The 21523-nt window shown below is 35.6% G+C and overlaps 1 protein-coding gene across 1 annotated transcript in view; it reads right to left on the reverse strand.

Moving 5' to 3' along the window:
• GABA-B-R2 (gamma-aminobutyric acid type B receptor subunit 2) overlaps positions 1–18410 on the reverse strand; it is a 355669-nt gene extending 337259 nt beyond the window's left edge. Inside the window, exon 1 of the mRNA XM_090405802.1 lies at positions 18147–18410. Coding sequence (XP_090261928.1) covers positions 18147–18410 — 264 coding nt within the window. The remainder of the gene's footprint in view (positions 1–18146) is intronic.
• Between the last annotated feature and the right edge of the window lie 3113 nt (positions 18411–21523).

Consider the following 21523-nt stretch of genomic DNA (forward strand, 5'->3'; position numbering starts at 1 on the left):
CTTTTAGTCACACAATGAAACTGTGAATAATAGAACTGTCCAAAGTCGTTTATGGTATGCATCCCCTTGTGCTAGCAGATTATTATTCAAGGTGAAAATATTATCTAATATACTGCTCCTGGGTTTGAATTGCTAACTCCGTTGGCTACTGAGAAAAGCATGAAAAGGCTCTTTGAAAGAGTCCAGATGAGTTCCGAAATATATAATGCATCTTGTGCAAGTTGGCAGCAGAGAATTATCCCGAATGTGAGTACAATTTTCACTGTTAATCTCTCCATAAATTAGAAGTTCTAGTCAAAGGCAATAGAAATTATCACAAAATATGTACAGCTTTGAGAATGAGGTCACATCGACCGTTTTCAGTTAGTGTTGTGCGCATGCGTTTCTTTGCTTTATTTTCATTGCGATCCACCTTTTAATAGCATCAACCTCTGAAACTTTCCAGTGTTCCGATTGTGCAGTTTTGATCTGTTTTGACTAATTGCGCAGCCTGCGAGTTAAACAACTTCAAGTATTGCACTAGTCATTTGACATTGCAGTCCTTTGAGTACTTGCTATGTCTCACGAGATTTGTAACTGACATGCATTTAAAAAAAAAAAAAAAAATCAGGTGTCCGTGCAATATTTGTAATACAGTGTGTAAAGTATTTAGGGCTAAAGAGAAGTTTGCCTTATTACACGCTTAGAGAACTGTTTTATCGCATGTACACTAAAAGAGTGGAACAGAGATAGATAGAAAGAGCACAGACGTATATAAAATAAATTATTCTGACCTAACGTGATTGCAGGTTGTCATTACAGGGCGTGAAACATCAGCGAAAAAGGAAAGCCATCAGCGTAGAATGAATGGCATTATGATGGTGAAACAATGAGGGCCAGTTCCTCTCTCTAAAAGGATATGGTTTATACATCCCTCTTATAAGAAACACCAGTTTCTGTGTAGCAGGATATATAAATATTACTTGCGCAGCACAGTAATAAATCGCACTTCATCAGCAGTAACAACCCTCTAGTTGTAACGTACTGCGTTATTTATCGCGATGATGTAAGAATGCTTTTGTGATGTTTATGCAGCTGAGGAAGGATGAAGATGGAACGGGTTTGATTTATCAACATAATCATGTTTAATACAGTTAATTGTCTTACACTTAATGTCTTACTTCATGGCCAGAAGTATTTGTATGTTTTTTGGTGTTAAATCTTCGACTCCGTAGCGCTGTCGCGAGAAAGTCGCAGCATTTGACCTTTGATTCGAAAGACCTGGGTTTGAATCCCGTCTATGCTTAGAGAGACCATTTATAAAGTTTCTTCGCTGAAGACGTGTGGGGCGTATACAGAAAAGGCTTGGTTTTCCTCCCGGAAATTAGATATTTTTTTCTGGGTAAATAGGTAAACTAGCCTTAGAATACTTAATGGCGATAGTTTAGCCTTACAAACTTTCGCTGCTTTGGCTGTAATTTTACCCCACCCAATCCAACCGTGTCGCCTGTTTCCGAACATCATTAAAGAAAAATTTCGTATATAAAATACATGAGTCAAGGGCTGATGGATGAACAAGTCATCTACTGCTAGGCGGTGCATAATTTACATATTGTTCTTAACAATTATTAGTCATTGCTGAATTTCAGAAGGGGGGAAGGAACATTCGCAACAATTAAAACAATGCTAGCAAACAATCACTTCTAAATAGTCCATCTCCTGCTTCGCTAGTCTTAGCTCACGTTTCACAGTATGTTTTTTTGTGAGAAGTTTATTTTTTAAGATGCAGATAAGAAGACAGTCGAGGAATTAAGTTGATGGATTTTTCTTTGTCCTGATTTCTCCTTCCAGCCCCTTTCTCTTAATTTTAATCTTATTGTACAGAAATTGCAAGAGAGTCATTAAAAATGTAACAAGCAACTCGTACTTCGTTGGTCAATGACCTCAGTTATGCTTCGCTGATGTTTTATGCTATTTTACGTTTAGTACATTAAAAGCATACGGTTTGATAATCCGGGAATCCCGCTCTAGACACCATGGATCATTGTGAGGCCTGCAATAAACAGGATTTCATATCGGGCAGTAGAATTAATTACATCCTAAGCACTAATACAAAAGTCCATACCACAGTATGATTTAAACTCAGTATATAAGTCGGAAACCGATTTCCCATCCACTCCACCAATATCGGCTAATCATTCTTCGTGGTAATTGTGTTGCCACAACAGAAATAAGCTTAACTGGCAATCTCAAGTTTTATGTGCATCTAGCCAATAGTATCCACACTAGTGCCTAATTATGATTAAAGCGATTGGTAAATTGTAATCGCCATAGTTACTAGACCTCAATTTTGAGCCATCCATTGTTTTTTGTACGAAGAGTTCTAGACCATTCGCATAGCCATTTCGGCACACTAAGTTTGCTGCCTGTTGAAGAAATATGCAACATAAGACATGAATCATAAATTAGACCGTCTTAAAAGCAAAATAGACTCGTTTTCCAGTTTGTGATTAGACTGATTCGCCTAACTGCATCTTGGATGACCATTAAACTTTAAAGGCCAGACTTGTATTCGTCTACACATTGACTGGATGAGGTTCCGGAACACGTAACAGGGTAACCAGAAAGATGTGAAGAATTCTTGTAATTCCATCAAGATATACTGGGTGTGAGGCCCCAGTCACGAACATTTTGTCCCATCTTACGACAAAGATTTAGCATTGATAACGGTGATTGATAGAACCTGTCCATTAAGGTAAACATCAGAATCGCGTTCCTAGCTATTCCTAAATGACATGAGGAATTATTCTGGTCGAGATGTCGTTCACATGCAGGGTAAGTGATCAGTGTATATATATATATATATATATATATATATATAGTTGGAGTTGGTCGGCAGTGATTTCGGATGCATCACCACTCAGCTCATTTTCTGCTGGTAATCAAGATGCCTATGGACTGACACTAACGTGTGCCATACTACTACTGCACTATTGCTGTTACCGTGTCCCATTTTTGGAATTGTGTTGAACAAACAGCCCTTTAAAATGCGATGGTCCGTGTTCTCTGGTTCTTCTAGAAGAGTGATTTGGTCATCTGTATCACGTTACTCTGACTTGGAAATAACTTCCATGCTTCGTGTTTGGTCTATCGATTTGATGTTTCCGGCCAAATACGTGAGACAGCTGACTGAATATATTTTTGTCACGTGACAATAACTTTGTTTTCTTTATTTTTTTATCCCACAATTATCAGTTTTCATAATAGTCGCCAAGCTGTATAGCTTTTGCCATTGTTCCCCTTTTGAATTCTCCCAGGTTGCTAACTTTGTCTATACTCTTTCACGCTGGATGGAAGATCAAGCCTTCCCCTAGTTTCTGTAGAATACCTGTGATCTACTGTTAGAATACGTTACTGGCAGAAATCGTTTATCTTTTGAGTTGTCTCATTTTGAACTAACTCAATCTCTATATTTGTAGATCAGAAACCTTTTGGTTGAAAAACTTTAAATATACTTTCGAGCTTTGCAAAAGGAATATGAGGCAGGGAATCCAACCGCCAAGAAACAGCAGCATTGTGCTGCTGTTTCTTCCCTTTTCTTACACATTCCTTTTTTCATTCCTTTTCTTACATATTTATCGTAAGGGAGAACAGTGAGGGATCAGTTCATTCGAATGATATTGAAACCTTATTAAGATAAAAATATTGAGAATACTCAACTATTGAATGTTAGATTGTGCTTTGGTGAGCTTCGTTTTATACAAAGATGTGAAGCACCTGAGAATAAATTATAGACATGTACATGAAATGTAGAAAAATGGAGTGATATTGAACGACGTTTTTAATTTTGACAGGTTTAATCCGGTATCATATATGAGTGCTTGAAGCCATTACAAGTTTTAAGAGTCAGATTTGCTCTTTTCAGCATTCTGAATTAAAAGCGTGTTTATCTTAATGAATAATAGAATATAAATGGCTAAATGTAGCATTTAAAGCATCCAACAGCCCATCATTTCAAACCCAGATGGCCGAGTGGATGCGGGTTCGAATCCCGCCGTGGGAATTGGATGCTTGTGATTGTTTTTAGGTCGAGATGAATGTCATCGCCTGGTGTGAGACCACTGCCCCCTTTATTGGAGGCTTGAAATGGATTGAAAACGTTCCGTGCTTGGTCTCTAGAGTAGAGAGTCTAGACTGCAACAAATAAATTAAAATACAAAAGGATATGTAAACTTTGTACCACCCACGGTACAAAATATGCTATAGGTTTGTAAATAACCTTCGTGGGTGGGAGCAACATTAAAAAAAAAAAAAAAAGGTGGTTGGTAGCATTAGGTCAAAGCAGCTAAGACCGAGGTCAAACGACATATTCGTTTTCTTACACACCAATTTCGCTCTGTATCAAGAACAGTACTGCGTTTTACGCTGTGTGAGAGAGAGAAAGCTTGTAATTAGAGTTTGTTTATTCTTGTTGACTCAGCAATAAGCGACCTGAGACCTCAATATTGTAAGTAACATCATTTCTACACCAAGCCCATTTACCTCTTCACGTCGTAGCTTTCAGGCCCTACAAGTAATTGTTTTCCTGCCCAAAGGCAGTATACGATGTCGAGTTTATTAATGCTGACTCTGTTCTGCCTTTTAATTCACATAATTACGGGCTGTTTACTTAATGTTGCATGTATGCAGCAGTTATGAAAGTCTGTTTACTGTTGCAATAAATGGCTACATCCAAATATTTCCAGAGACTTATTGAGCCTTTTACCTGAAAATAGGGGACGCTCCCCACCCGATGTAAAATCTTTGACGAATGAAATTTGCATATAGCTATTATTTTTCAAGTTCCTGGATTAGTTACAACGTGAGTACTTTTATAAACAAATGAAAGCTTGAGTTACTGCTGATTCTTTTGCATACATTTTTAAATGTATAATATGCGTATTTGATACAAATAAAATCTGGCCAAAGCCAACTATTTTGCTTTATTGCAATGGTTCAATTGGTTTTTCACTAAATTTATCTTTTCGAATATTTCTAGAAAATTATTGACCTCCCCTTCAGTTTATAAAATAAGGGATAAATGGCTTTCCTTTTCCTTTGTGGAAAAGTCTTTGTTGGGTTTATTTTACTCATAAGTCTCCGGACTTCTGATGTTATAGGAGAGTGTGAATTGGTGCGATGGGATGTGTTATATTGGGTTCTCTTCAGGAGGTGAAGGAAGCGATAGAGTTCTTAGTGCTTGTGGATGATGAGCTGAAGTTCAGGGAACATGTAACAATAGTTGGAAAAGTTAAACAAAATATTGCTTCCTTAATTTGAAAGACACTGACAAGTCCGGATTCAGAGTGATAGCGCCATTGTACGAAGCACTGATTAGTATGTGTGGAGTTCCATGCACAGATCTTGTCTCATCGATATCAGGGTGATAACAGGGAAATTCCAGTAGCGAGTGACTATGCCCGTAAGGTTTAATTTGGAATACGAAGATAGATTGAGGGAATGTGCGCTGTGCAAAGCTTGGCGGATAGGAGGTAAAGTGCTGATGATAATTTCATCGCAATTTTATCTAGAATGTATTGCGTTCGCGGAGCTTTCTTTTTAATATGAAAATATTGTAACAGCTGTTCTCAATCAGATGAATCTATAGAAGAAACAACCTATATTTAAAAACAAAAGAAGAAAACTACAAAGGCAACCAGATTTTTATGTGCTGCATAGATAAAGATTGTTTGAAGTTACCGTATATTTTTCTTGAAGATGGCAGTAAGGTAAACCAAAACTGCCACGAATAGTGGGATGGTTTTAAAATATCTACCATTACATTATTCTTACTTGTGCGAGGCTCTTCTTTATAGCTATTTCTGTACACATCATCATATAAATGGATTCGGTCTTTTCTTTCCCCCGACCGATAAAAATCTGTCAAAAGATACCTCACTGGGTACGAGTTGACGACACTTGTCTTAAACGTAATACAATGCTGCTCAAATATTGAAGCCGTTTTCTAGAGACATACGGCAATAAAAAAGGAAAATAAACTGTTAAACGAAAGTTCTATCAGATGTAACATATGGAGAAAAACAGCGATGCATTATAAGAAGTTTAATTTCAACCAAACAGGCGGGCTGCCATTTTCGCGAACATATTTGTGTCATGTGTTTATATGAACAAATCAGATTAAAGTGCTACATCCGCTATTGTTATACCGTAAATGATTCAATGCACAGACGATCTTATGGAATATTTGGTCTGATTTATGGTTTGCTTAGCTTTCATTAGAATTGATTTGCTGCAGTAGTTTGTCTTCATGATGTAATTCGGGAATTAATAACAACTAGTAGAGAGCTATTTTAGAATTTATTTTCTTGTTTCATATTTCATCGTACGTAATGCTAGATATTAAGTTAGACGGAATGATCTTTATTGACGAACCGGTTTCACTTGTTTTTTCTAATTAGGAAGTCATAATTTATGAAATAGCAGAATAATCTTTACTTGTTAGTGTGTTCTTCAACATCCAAGTAATCCTTTGAGCTATTTTACCAACTTTGTAACATTCCCTCTGAACTTCAGCTGTGTGTGTCCACCATTATCCCCAAATCATCGGCCTCATCAATTTCTTGCATTCCATTACTATCAGTGCAATACAAAGCATGTAATATTTTTATCCTAAACTGTGTAATGATAAATTGACAACATTTTCCTTTGTCCACATACATGCATAGTTTATTCACAATATGATAGAATGTGAAAAGGAAAAAGAGATTTATATTAAAAATTAAATATTGTAATTATGGTTTTCCAAGTCTCTCTATCTTGAGCTAACGGGTAGATGTCAGATGGAGTTTTGCAGTTCAGCCTACTGATGGTTTCACATATCTACTGCCAAATTTGTTTGCATGGTCTTCCTCTACTGCGTTTGCCATCTTCTGGTTTGTACAGGATGAGGGATTTCAAAAAGGGCGACACTTCAGGATGTCTGAGTTGATGCCCAAGCCATTTGAGTTGTAGTTTTTTTAGACAGAGTTGTTGTAGACTATACTGACAAGTGGTTCTTGCTTAGCCAGATTTAGCACAGCAGAGTTAGTGACGCGGTCCATCCAGGTGTATCCAAGGATCAGTCTGAGACATGTAGTTCCAAAGGAGTTAATCAGATCTGTATTTTTTTTTTGTTGCTTATTGTTCAGGTTTGAGAACCATACAAGACGATGGATCTACTGGTTACATGGTATAGTCTTATTTTTGTCTTTAATGATACTAATGATGATTTCCAGATGGGGCGTAGTTTGTTATGGAAGACTAGAGCCAGCTGGTTACGTTTTCTGATATCATTTCCTGTATTGCTGATGTAATCCAAGATATTGAAAGTTCTTGACTCTTTCTAAGGGTTTATTGTTGACATGAGTATAAAGTTTTCACAACCTAGAGAATACTTTGGACTTTTGGATGTTGATCTGCAGACCAATAACTTTTCCCCTTGCCTCTAGTAGACTGAGATGTTTTTGTGCATTTGTTGGTTCTGTATCAACAAGTACAACATCGTCAGCATAGCTAAGATCAGTTATTTGCACATGGTGCGGGTGGATGTTTTAATGTTAAAACCAAGATCATCTGTGTTGATGGTCCGGAAGATGTAGTCCAAGCATATCAAAAACAAATAAGATGCTAGTTCATCACCTCGCAGGACTTCTGTTGTCACTGGAAATGATTCAGATGTTTCTGTTTTAAAGATTACTGTGGAATTGTAATTTTCATAAGGTGCTGAAATTGCATGTATGAGTTTTGAGGGTAAACCATAGAAGCTGAGTATTTTAAACATTGCTTCTCTATTAATGGAGTCAAAGGCTTTTTTGAAGTCTATAAAGGTTAAAATGAGTGGTAAGTTTTTATCACGTAAACCTTCTATGATTTTGTTTGATGCAATGTATCTGTTCTGTTGTACATTTTTTTTTAGAAATCCAGCTTGGTTTTTTTCTTAAAAGTGGTGTTAAGTAAGGTTCTATTCTATTGAGTATCATCCTATTGTAGATTTTCACTGTGGTTGATAGCAAAGTAATACCTCTGTAGTTATCCATTCTATTAAGACTGTCCCTTTTTGGGTATAGGGACAATATGGCCTTGTTTCCATTGTTGAGGTTATTATTCCAGTGTTTTAAGCTTGATTCATTATGGCAAGGATATTGGAATATGTATTATACCCAGCATTTTTTAAAGCTTCTGCCCTAATCCCGTCAATCCCTGGGGACTTTCCTGATTTGGTTTGATCTATTGCTATTTTTCGTTCCTTTTCAGTGAAGTCTTGACAATTTATTGGTAGAGTGGTGGTTAGATGCAGGTCCGCTAGCTGACTTGAATGTTGGGGATTATCAACATTCAGTAATTCTTAAAAGTAGTTTCTCCATTCTTTCATCAAGTTCGAATTTACTGATAGCTTCTACCGTTTATGTAATGGATGACAATATTTCCACTTCTTTTTGTTTTATGGAGACAGATATAATATATCGTTTGAAAAGTGTTTCTAGTATCCCCAGTTTTATTATACTTTTCAAGTTCCTTGCAATATTTATTTCATTTTCTTTGCCTCTGGTCACTAGTTCATTGACCTTGTTATTTAAAGTGTCTAGTTTATCTTTATTTATTTCATTTCTGTTTAAGCAGTAGAGTTTCTTGCTTTATTTCTTTCATCTATGTATTTTTCAGTTTCAGGAGTAAACCATTTTTCCGAGTCTTTTTTGTTGCCGTTTCCAAGAAATTTGTTGGATGTTATGTTTATTGCTTCAATAAATAATACCCTTATACTTTTCACTAACTGGATCTTTAAGAATGTTTTCCATATTGTCTTCTAATTAATTTGCTGTAGAAAGAGGCTGCAATTTATGGGTTATTTAGTTTGTCCCAGTTGTATTGTTTCTTTTTAGGCTTGTTATTTTCAGAGGTTTTTAGTGAAAGTTTAATGTGGGCACACAGTTCTTATTGATCTGATCCACTTTCTATTGATTAGTATGTGGTCTATTTGGGAATGAGAACCATTTGGATGTTCCCAGGTCCATAGTCTTCCTTTTGGTTTGGGTGATCACCATGTTATGGTTAATGCAGAAGTTCGCAAGAGAATGTCCATTGTAATTTCAGTCATCCTGAAAGACACCTGCATCAACTATCGCACAATTTTGCATTCTCAGCAAACAACTGAATAACAGAGACATGTAACGTAGAAATTTTATAAACTCAAATTTATTATGTTCAGTTACCGATTTTGAAATATAAACGAGATATAAAAATGAAACAGAAAACCCAGAAATTTAAAAAGAGAACAAACATGATTTTCTAGATCATCGATATTACGATGTATTTTTAGCTACTAAAATGAGAATTAAAAAATGCATTAAAATCGCATTGTGCTTTAGTTTTACTTTACGTCTAGGTTTTATGCAATTTAATGTCTCCAAATATTTGTTTTTAATCGTTGCCAATAATCGGATAGTTTGGCTGATGTATCTGATTTTCGTTATTAATATTAGTTCGTTTCGTCTTTTTCCATATATATATATATATGGAAAAAATATATATATATATTGTCTTTTTTCTTTCTTGCGTGAATTTAAGATACATTCTTTATTGTGAACTATTTAGTTTTTTTCTCTTTCTGATTATTGTATCCTAATAGGAATCATTCCATACGAATCAAGGAAATGACCACCGTTTGAAAAAGATACCAAATATGAAAGTTGACGTTATAGCTTTACCTTTTCTTGAATATATTTTGTTTTACAATCCTTTTTAGACTGAACTGAACACCGATGCGAACACAGGCAGAAAAGGTAAACATGGATTTAAAATGTTAGCCTTCTTAGTTTTATTGCAATACACCAGGGTAGCTTACAGATTGACTAAAACATAAATGTGTCAATTTCATCACACTCTTTTATTACATAATGCACAATCGTGTACGTGGAGTTGTTTGACAATCACCTCAAGTCGAGAAAGTTTACCATGAAAATGCGTCTCATCTGAAAATGAAAGGATGATGATGGATTGACTTCTGCTCGCTTCTGACCAGAGTGCTTCGATGGACAACTTAATTATAAGAGAATATTTTGGTGAACTCGCTTGTTACATATTTAATGGTATTTCCCGTCTGCATTTTGGCAGATGTTAGCTAGCAAACGCGGACATATAAACGCTACATGCATTATAAAATATGCATGGTCCCCAAGGACACGTCAGCATGCACACAGCCTTTCTTCATTAACTACAGAAAAAGGACGAAAATGAGAAAAGAACACTTTAACTAAGATAGATTGCACACCTCTGAGTTTGAAACCCATTTCGATTAAGACGTGACTGCAACAGTAAGACGTATCTGAAAATTTGAAGTTCTCACAGACGAATCAACTGACAGAACGATAAAAATGATGCAAGGAAAAGAAGGTGCTTTATAAAAGGAGAAAATCGCCAACACTTCTCTAAGTTAACAGAAGGGCCAAGTACGCCAAATTCAACTTCAACAGCATAAATTAGAATCTGGAACACTATGATGACTATAATGTTGACGTTGTCTCCGTAAAATACAAACTGTTAATACAGAAATCTGGAGGGGGGAGCTTGAATATGTATATTTTTTACATATTCAAGGCTAAAATTACATTTACATAAAATTACAGCGACACTCTAAAATCTGTGTTCCTATTTTGCAATGTGGTGTATCAGGAAATATGAATGAAATGCCTGATTAAAATTAGAATTGCTTATGGATAAAATATATTGGCGCATAGCCTGCTAGAACTCTGGTGAGTTTCTCCATTAAGAGAAATTCGCAGTTATTGTGGATGCTAATATGAGCGCGCGCATATAGAGCTCATCCACTGACCGAAGATGACCCGTCTAGATCTCAATAATTTGGCAGTGTTACATAATGTCTCGTGTTGCTCTCTGTACGTAATCCACTTGCGTAAACGTAGTAATAGGGTAGATGAGCATCAGTATCATCGAAATTGCAGTTCGCGATGCGCTGGCTTTATTGTGATATTGTATTGCAAATATCTGTTTCTCCGTGAAATTGGCTCAGAGGAATCTCGCAAAATTCAGTGGTTTTAAGCAAAACAATTTATGTCAATGTGAATTCCGGATGAGTGAATACATATTGTAATTAGTTAATGATTCTGCCGTTTTTAACTAGAAGCTGGGTGTTGACTATTGTGGTCTTGTACATATTGTGGTCTAATTCTCGCAAATGCTCTTGGTAGTTGTTATGTGATTGTAGCATGCGCTATTGATCATATTTAATTGCATGTGTTTACTGAAGGCATCATAAACGAGAGATACACTGACATTCATTCATTTAGTTATTCGAACTATTTTTTCATAATCGACAACTTTCCACTTACATCTGCAGATAGTTGGATAACTGGGAAAAATGTACATGACAGTGTAAGTAGACTGTACACTATCTGAAATTGAATTCTCTTAGGGTATGAATGTCTGAGAGTCAACGTGGTGGATGATTTTCATCACCCAGTGTGACGACAATGAAATGTCTTATAATAGTTCGGTTGGTCTCTGGCTGTGTCCATGGATTACCGAGCCAACCAACTGTACTAATATGTTAGATGTGCTTGTGGATATGATTATCATAAAAAAAGCACATTCTTCAATCTTGTAATCACCCGCTTGTTTGTATACGGCTGGAAAATACAGTATAATTTGAACAACTGAGTGAGTGAAGGCAGGAATTAGAGCCCACTAATGAGAGAGAGAGAGAGAGATTTAGTTGTAGTGTAATTCACAAATAATCTGAATATAATGCATTAAAATGCTCTTAACATACGCAGACTCATTTGCTTTGCCACCGTCGATCTTAATGTCCTGTCTTAAAGATAACCCGTCTCATTACAACACGACTACTTATCTTTCCACATAATTACAGCGTGACCGATTCCCTGACATAATTCGCTGGACATAATTCATGCAATAATTCTGACCAGATTGTACTTTCGAATATGTCCAAGTTATGGATATGAACAGTCTAGAATAAAGATGCAAAATGAAGAAAACTTGGTTATTATCCTAAAAGGGAAAAAACACAGTAGAATTCTGGATGCTTAAATACTTCTAGCATTAAATATTCCTAGTTATTAAGGGGAACGGAGGCAAAGGAGGGAGCAGGAAAAAAAGATGCTGATCTAAAGCATAAATAATGGAATAGTCAGTATGTCCGTGAAAATGTTGCTTACTTGATAAATAATAAATAGTTTATTGTAACCTTTTATTTATTTTATTGGTCTATCTAGCTAGTCGAAAATTAGTCACTACACGTCCCTGTATTCATTTCAATTTGCTAAATACGATGATTTTTTGATATATTATCTTACATATCTGAGGCCTCAAGACAGATGAAAATGCTGGAGAAGTTCTCAAAAATCTATCTTATACAAATACTCCCAGATTCTCTGCTAAATATATTGGTGACATTTTAGCGGCTATCTAAACAATAAAAAATGCGGCTACACAACGCCCTCTCGAACCATATAAACGGAATTTTCTAGAAATCGGTAAGCACTCCTGCTTTCATGGCCTGTATCACACAAATTATATGTGCTGTGTGTGTGTTTCTACAGCCGATTTTACTGGGAAAAATCAGCTAATTTTCTAGACTGCTCTGGTGAAATTGAGCTCAAAACACACACACGATGTTCATAATTATTTCTTTACTGAAAGATGTAAATATTTTATAGTTGTAATGTTGAGTTATGCCGAAATTATATTAGAGTATAACGAGGTAAAGCACTCCCAAATATCTTAAACTGAATGCATCATCTTCATTTCACCATGTCACATAATCATCCGACCCCCCCCCCCCCCGTATACATAGCAAGATCAATTTAAAGATCTTCACACCTGTTTCGTTAACGTATTTGAATATTATTAATTTTCAGAATATGCGAAGGAAAGTCGAATTTTTAATGCGTTAATTTTATTTACTTATTTTTCTGGCAGATGGTGACACTACACTGCCTGTTTCGACATTCCAAAGAAAACGTCTCTCTGTTGTCTGTGCAAACAAAAAAAAAAAAAAGACTAAGTGTAGTAGGATTTGTTTTTAAATATAATTTCCATATTTATACCAACTGAGTTTGCCGGTGTACCAGGGTAAAATGTTAATCATACCGGCCGATAAATTAGTAGCATGAGTAGTTCGAATATCAATAAAACGATATCAGCGATGTGGAAAGGTCAGGTGGACCAAGAACTTCAAACTCCATGCCAGTTCGCATTTTTTTTTTTTTTTTTTTTTTTTTATGAAACCATTGACATCGTCAATCACGACTTATGTGGATTAAAAAGGTGGCACAGTAACGAAATATCTCGTGGAACAAAGGAATCCTTTAGATGTGGGTCATAGCAAGGTTATATGTTAGATAAAAAATATTGGCAAAAGATTTTTGTTCTTAAATATATTACTGTCAACACAGCGGTATTCTAAATATTAACCTTTTCTCCACATTTATTATTTTTTTCTTACAGTGTTCCAGATGTTTATTTATATTCATTTCGGCTGTTTAATTCAAATGCGTGCAAATCATTCAGTTGACAAGGTTCAGTGCGAAATTAAATTGTCAAAACTGTTCGATGTTTTAATATATTTCGTGAATGGTATGCTTTCTTAAATAAATACCGGAAAAATTATTGCCAGCTCTCTCTTTCTCTCTCTCTCTCTCACACACACACACACATGAAAGAATGACGTGGTCCGACGTGCGAAGAAGAAATAAGTGCGACAGTAATTCTGCATAAAGCGTCAACTCCACAATTTGAATATCTTCCTTTCAGAACGTTCCCACATGTTTTTAGGACTTCGTCTTCAGTTCCGTGAGGCAATGTCACGTTCTCTTTACGATGGTAGAGACGCTAAGCTCTAGGGATGTATCGGGAAAGGAAGTGCCTTCCTTTATCTATCGGTTTTAGCGTCTTCACACGTTTCTACTGCAGTGCTAAATTAAGTGGCGGTGATAAACTTATATGACGTTCCAGATATCTCTCACCGTGCATACAAAGAAAAATAAAAGCATTCTATTCAAAATTTCTAAGCAACTGCTATTGTTTAGTTTTTTTTTCCTGCCTTTATCATATTATAACAATAACCTAGAGAGTTATGTTCTAATTTTAAAATAATTTATTTACAGAGAAATACAAGACAAATTTCGAACAATGTGAAATGTTGTGTAAAATATTCCGATGTTTTCAGATCTGCATTTACAAAAAATAAAAGATAAACAACTAAGAAAAAAAAAAGAAAACGAATAAGCAAGAATAATTAAGAAAAAAAAAAGATAGATAACTGAGGAAAAAAAACGAATAAGCAAGAATTTAAAAAAAAATAAAGATAAACAACTAAGAAAGAAAACGAATTAAGAAAAAATGAAAGATAAACAACTAAAAAAAAGATAAAAATTACGAAAAAGAAAGAATTAAGAAAAAAATGAAAAGATAAACAACTAAGAAAAAAAAAAGATAATATATATAATCGATATCGGGCTATACCAGAACAGATGGCACATCTTACATAATGATTATTGTGATACTGCCCGAAACATTTCAGATCATTAAATCATATAAATAAATATAATTTGAAATTTAAACAGAAAACAGCATCTCGTAATTTATTTATAGAATTGAATTTTAATGCCGCATAATGAAATAAGCCCCTCATGTAGGAAAAAACATAATTAAACAATAATCGCTATAGATTCCATTTTCTATTTTTTATATGCAAATATTTTCTATAAAGATAAATGTACTACAGAAACTCGGCATAATTATCTTGGCTATTTTTTTTATGGATGAGAATTCTCTTGGGTTTATTTGCAATGCTAATTCAGGTGTTATCTTTGTCGTTAAATTGCTGCTTAATAGTGAGAAAGAACAAGTTACTGGGATAAATTAAAACACATTTCTGAAAGTATAACTTTTGTCTTACTTCTGAAATAAAGTCCATTTAGATTACCTTAATGAAAAATTGATCATTTATCTATTTAAATTATTTAAAGAGATTGGCGAGAAATAAACCACAATGAAATCATTTATACACATTAACAACAGATACATACTTACCCAACACTACGATACAAACTACTCCGCTCCATCTGATGGTGACTCACTAGTAAAGCATCTCTTCAGGAATGCATGCGGCTCTCAATAGAAAGCTAGGAGGAGAGTTATTGAACATCTTAGCATTTCGCGGTACATTAAATAGTGCACTGTAATAGGGCATCACTAGGGATAGCGCATAAAATCCATTCTCTACAGCCGTATATATATGCTCGTAAAGGTGGACGGAAAGGAGAAAGAATTTATGACCTTCATACAGGGAAATTTCAATGTGGGATAATGGACCTCCGAAATTCCACCAACATATTGTTAGTATTTTAAGCTACGATCAGTATGAAATAAATAAACTGTTAAATAAAATTATAAATAATTGTAAATGTATTTGCCGTTACCGTCATAATACTGGTATTTTAGAAAAACAGTCACCCGAACTAAGTACATCATCTACCGAATTATTTATAAACTCGTTTCTGTCTGCTTGCTGCTTTTATTTCGGATACGAGAAATAATATATAATCTAGACAACGCTAGTTGCTTATTGAAAATTACAATAAGCAACCTAGCGTTGTCTAGTTTATGCTAATTTGATTTCTACAAAGTGAGTAGCTTCTGGAGTTTTATAGAACTCATCTTCATAACTTTAAAAAAGCAATCACAGATTCAGGCCTGAGTACGGTTACTACCACTCGCTATAAGGATATCGATTGGAAATGACTTATCATGAAACTGCTACCAGTACCGAGGTAGCACCAGCCAATGCCACCGTAACCACCTTCCAAATTTTGTGTTTTGACTATCAACTAAATTAATGTAATGCAGAAAGTCTGTGTTTATTTGTCTTGTTAGTTCTGTTTTAGAAAGATGCTATACCACCCCCGTGTTTATATGTTTGCAAAATAGTTCGTTGAAACAAGCAGTGATCTTAATCATACATGGAAATTATATTAAATGGCTGATTTCAGTAAGTTAATATTTTTCATTTCATCTATTCATGGTACTGCAGTAATAAAATTTTAGTGATGCTATCAAATCATCATCATTTTCCTCACTAAATTAGTGCAAATGAATCCGTGAATATCAAACGTATGTTCATCAGCCTTTTGTATTTCGGATCAGTAGAAACATGGCTTCGTCCTTTTGTATCACTTATTACTTTCTAACCACTAAACTCTGTATATAGTATTAATTCAAGATCAGATAATTAATCACGTTGGGAGATAATGTTTGCTATTATCAGACCCATACTCCGCATATTTTTCTGGGAATGCAAGCATCTAAAGTGCATTAAGAAGTTCGTTGTAGACGTCGTCGTCGCAATCAATTAGTTAAGGTGAGGTCAGTCACCAATTAACTTTCGAAGGAGGGCCGGATAATCAATTATCTTGCACTAAATACGATTCGTGGGATTTTTATGAAGCATGTTAGCTGTATAAAAATCAGAAATAAATAAATATTCTCTGTGACAATACACCAAATGATTTATAGGATACATCTACTGAACCATCTATAAAACTGAAAGAAAATGATCAAGATAATGCACCCCAATTCATTGATTGGATTTCATTTTCTATTTCCATTTCATTCTGTGGACAATATAATCTCAACAACCCATATTGGACGCAACTCATTCCACGTTTAAGCGAAACCATTAAACTAGTACAATTCCAAGTAACCTCAAATTAATCTCAAAGTCGATGTTGTGGAATATCTATCCCCACCCATTCCTCTATGAATTCTTGATGCTTCTGCCCGATTTCCATGTTCAATACTAATTATTAATTACTCAAGCAATTATATATTGGGTAGTAAAGAGGTTATATTCATAAGTTATGAATATATTCAAATAATTGCCAATTCACATTCAAAATCTGCTTATTAGAATTATCTTCTCTTTGTAACCTAATCATAACCCAACTCGGGAATCATCTGCATTTCAAAGAGTGTCCCAATAGTCCAAATGAAAACCCACTTTAAACAGTATAAATTAGCATAATTATATCATTGCGTATATAACGTTAGCACTATTTACCGTTCACAGTGGTTTGAATAACAACGCGCGTATTTAGTGGTGTTTAGCATTTATATAACACTAATCATAATTAAATATAGTTTATTAATGACATTATTCAGTTTGTGAACGGCACTATAATAAAGCTGTCTTATCTTGCCAACCGACGCATTGTTAAATACGTTGCCATCGACTGTTCTACCAAGAATTTGGCTGCGCGCTTAACATTTCATTTACCATGCGAAAACTGTGACTGTACTTTCGCAAAATATAGCAGGCATGTTTCGCTCCAGCTCGACAAAAAGACGAATAAAATATAAGACCTCTTCTGGCCGATACTCGGATCAATATCCTTATTCACCTGCGCAGTTGACGTCAAAAATGCATACGTTCTGTCAGAAAGTTAACTCTTGTAGAACAAACACCTTTCGATTTTATTTTAAACGCCTACCGAAACATTATATCTGTTTGTAATAAGCAAATGCAATTACTGAGTTTTATATCGGAAGACAGGTTTTTATTTTAATAGGCATGATCTTGGAATTAGAGCCACCGCGAGAGTTCATCTCCACTTTCCTTGTTCAAGCACATTGAAATGTATATCTAATGTCAAATGCTACGTTAATGATCAGAGATCGGCCATGTTCCTGGCAACAAACTGTACTATTTCTCTCTGTAAGCGTAGCACGTCACTCTAAAGAGAGTATGTCTGTCTGTGTATTGATTTCCATTATTTTCAGGGGTTTTAAGAAATATAATAATCTTCTAGCGATCCCAAAAAAAGAAAAAAAACTTCAGATATTCTATGGAACGCATACGGGAGCTGAAGCGTTTTATTTACTTTAAATGTCTCTTGCAGAACAATGAACCCAATAAAGATGATTTCATATTTATGTCCACGAAGAAGATATTTTCAACCGTCTCTTTAGGTTTCATAAATCAGCATGTAGCCGATCGTAACTGAATGCGCGTAATAGTTGTCAGTTTCCACAGCACCCCCGAAATGTTACCTGTCGGTAATTCGTAAAGTTAAGGATTGGCTTGAAAGGCTTACCTTTGTGTCATTCCAGTCCATATCCAGCCAGTAGCCACGCAAGATGTGGGGACTGCTGTTGATGTGTTGTAGCGCCAGATTGACAGCAGGAAGGACTCCCCGACCTATGGCTCCTTCCGAGATATTGTGGGTGGTGGGAAAGAATCCTGCGATGATCAGGTTAGTCCTCGCGTATACACCAGGAGACAACACAGCTATCCATAATCCCGTCCACAGGATTGAACTAGGAATGACAATATAGCCGAGTTTCCGTGACACAGTCATGGGAAGGCTGTCTGACAACACCGATTCTGTTCGCTGAAAGATCCCTGTCGATCACCGTAGACAGTTTCTGCCTCTTGTATCCATTTGGAGGTCAACCGAGGCGTTGTGCCGGTCAGGAGTTTTGTTCAGTTATTATGGAGCCGCCGACTCAGATGGCACAAATCACTCCGAAAGGATAAGCGCTCGAGGCGTCATAGTTTTATTTGGCCTGCTGCTGTGCATCTGACGACACTACCACCTGTCGCATCCCAACGTCTCCGACGACCGACTTGATGACTCCTCAAGCTGAAATGATGTTTTTAAGAAGTGCGAAGACTAGCGAGCTGTGAAGCAACTCCATCGTTGCTTCGATGAGACCGTGCGCCTTCTCCAAAACAGCGGAGAGAGCGACTCACAGGCAGCTACTGCCGATAGCTACCACCCGACTGAGCGCAGCTCCCCTCCCCCTTATCATAACCGCCAGCGTATGCAGACGAAAACTCAAAATTTACCCGCTAGGTGGCAGGATTGCGAGAGAGAGAGTTACAGTGACCTAAAGAGAGCGCGGTACGCAGAATAGCATAAAACTCGATGTTGAAAAATGCGTATAAATTCGCCAAGAATTTCTCCCTGGTGTTTGCTTTCTGCGCATCTATTAATCCGGAGTAGAATCTCATGTAGGCGGAGCATTTTTTCTTATATTTTCAAATTTAAATCTCTCTCCAAGTGTCATTAATAAAGACTGATTTGTTGCTTTCCATGGTGCGATATTTGCATCTCATTCCCTCCATCTTGTGCAGATAGTTCGCTTTTATTGATTTTTATTATTAATTGTTTCCATCGCATTTTTCCTTTACATTCCTTTTACGATTTGTTGTGTTAAAAGCATCGTTTCCTAAATTGACGATTTTTTACATAAGTTTCATTTACGCTCTTAACGAAACAGTTGAGTAATATCCATTACCCTGTAGGGTAATGGATATTGGAATCTCTCGTGTGATTTTTGCCATTTGTCTCCGATATTGAATTCTATTTAAACAGCTGTTAAAACAGGTCGAAGAATTATTGAATCAACCAACACGTGATTGTTTCTACTTCAATGTTATTTCTGCTCTGATTTTTCATATAAGGCGAACATACTTTCGTCATTGGAATTAAAAAACTTTGCCTCGTTTCTCTGTCCTCTTCCATCAAAGAAAACGATTTTGTTTAAGCAAGTTATGCATCAAATAAATATATGGTGGATGTTTCGTGTCTGGAATAACCATTACCATTCTTGTCCATTTCGCCCTGGTGGAGTGTTTTATTTGCCCATCATACATTATGGATTTCGGACAAACGAAAATACCATTACCATCAAAGAATGCTTGCGCCTACGTTCTTTATTTTCATTCATTTTAGACGAAGAAGAATATTATTATTTTCTGCTTCCTTGAGACTGTTATTCGTCCCTAAATAATAGATATCAGAAAGGTATAAATACTTCATAAACACTAGAAATGTTTTTAATTTTATTTAGTTACATTGTAAATTCTTCTGATCCTAAAATACTGTAGCTGAATACGAACGTATTCCATAGACATCACTTCACTTCCCATTTAGCGTGTATTCCACTTGCTGGTTTACGAGATTGAAATCCCTTCCACCTCGGTACAAGACCGACTTCCTCATCTTCAGGTGAAAAGCCCTGATAAAGGTTGTACGCATCCTAAACGGTATTCGAACTCAGGTGTTTTCATCCAAAGTTGATCGATTGATCCAGAGACTCACGGAGAAAGTTTACGGGAAAATATTAGCTTTTAAAATCAATAAATAAAAAAAATCGTAAAAAAATCGTGATAATTCCCTCTAAACAGCTTTGAACTCAACCTGATAATAAGAACATAGTTCCTCTGAAATTTTTTATATTAAACAAGAGGACACTACCAAATATAGGTTTCATTTCATGCCTGTTTGATTTTCTGTATATAAATTCTTTTTTATATATAGAAGAGGGAAGGCATTGATGGAAATACTTCTCTATTTGCGTGGGAATAACGTTAAGGTTCTGCTTGTATATGGAAGGTAGGTAGTGAATGCTTCAGCTATCAGTTGCACAAGATCGTATTTGCTTACCAAGCTTCAGTTGTATAAAATTAACATTCATTATGTAAAATAATGAATTTTAATTACATAAAACTTTACTGTTTAATTTGAAATTAATATTTGGAAAATTATATATCAATGTTTTGTTTAAAAGTACTGCACCCAGGACACACAATATCATTCGGAGGGTTTTTTGTGTGTGTGGGGGGGTGAGGATTTTCCTCAAGGATACTCATTATTAAATTGTTCACTTGTTGAGTTTGAATTTGTTCCTCTCGTATTAACTTAGCTGATGACAATCTGAATGGCACAAGAGTTCGTGGCATTCGCCAGTAACGTTGAAACCCCGTCATGAATGTGAAATTTCGTGTTTTTGTTTTCAACCATTGCTGATTTCATCTGAAAGAGTGAAGGTTTCCCCTTCCTTAAATATGATAATATCCCTCTTGGAAGCAAGTAAAGCACTTCAGAAACACAAGCCAGTGTCAAATCTCGTACACACAGCATAATTAAAGTTAATTAGTTGGAATGTGAATCCCAACTATGAAAGGTTGCAAACTTATTGCATATCAGCACTGTCCGTCACTGGGACGTAATTAGAATAAAGTAATTAGGTTAAAAATAGTACCACACATTTCCGGATGGAGTAACTACTAATAAACTAACACGTGCTAAAAATAAAAGACATGTTTGCATTGTAAATGATGGTATTACGAAATACTACTGTTCGTGATTGTCTGCAGTAATCGCTTTATTATTCTTGGATTATTTTATCATAAATGATTTTATTTTATCTGCCTATTGTACGAGCTTTTTAGTTCCATTGATTGGCTAAGGGGTAATTAATCGGACTACTCCTTTGCTGTTTGAGACAGAATAAAAAGTTTTCAAGCCTGCTCCAGTGATCCTACTGATCCCTGCAGTAGCAGTGACAAAGAACAGCAAAAAGCTTGAATTAATATATTCTGTAACAAACTAAAATACTTTACATCAAACTTCTTTGATTATTTTTTACGCTGTCTTACGTTCAGCCTTTCTTATCATATATG

Source organism: Typopeltis vanoorti, chromosome 15, assembly GCF_054136105.1.
Source record: "Typopeltis vanoorti isolate ZY-2024b chromosome 15, IOZ_Tvanoo_1.0, whole genome shotgun sequence".
NCBI classification, from domain to species: Eukaryota; Metazoa; Arthropoda; class Arachnida; order Uropygi; family Thelyphonidae; genus Typopeltis; species Typopeltis vanoorti.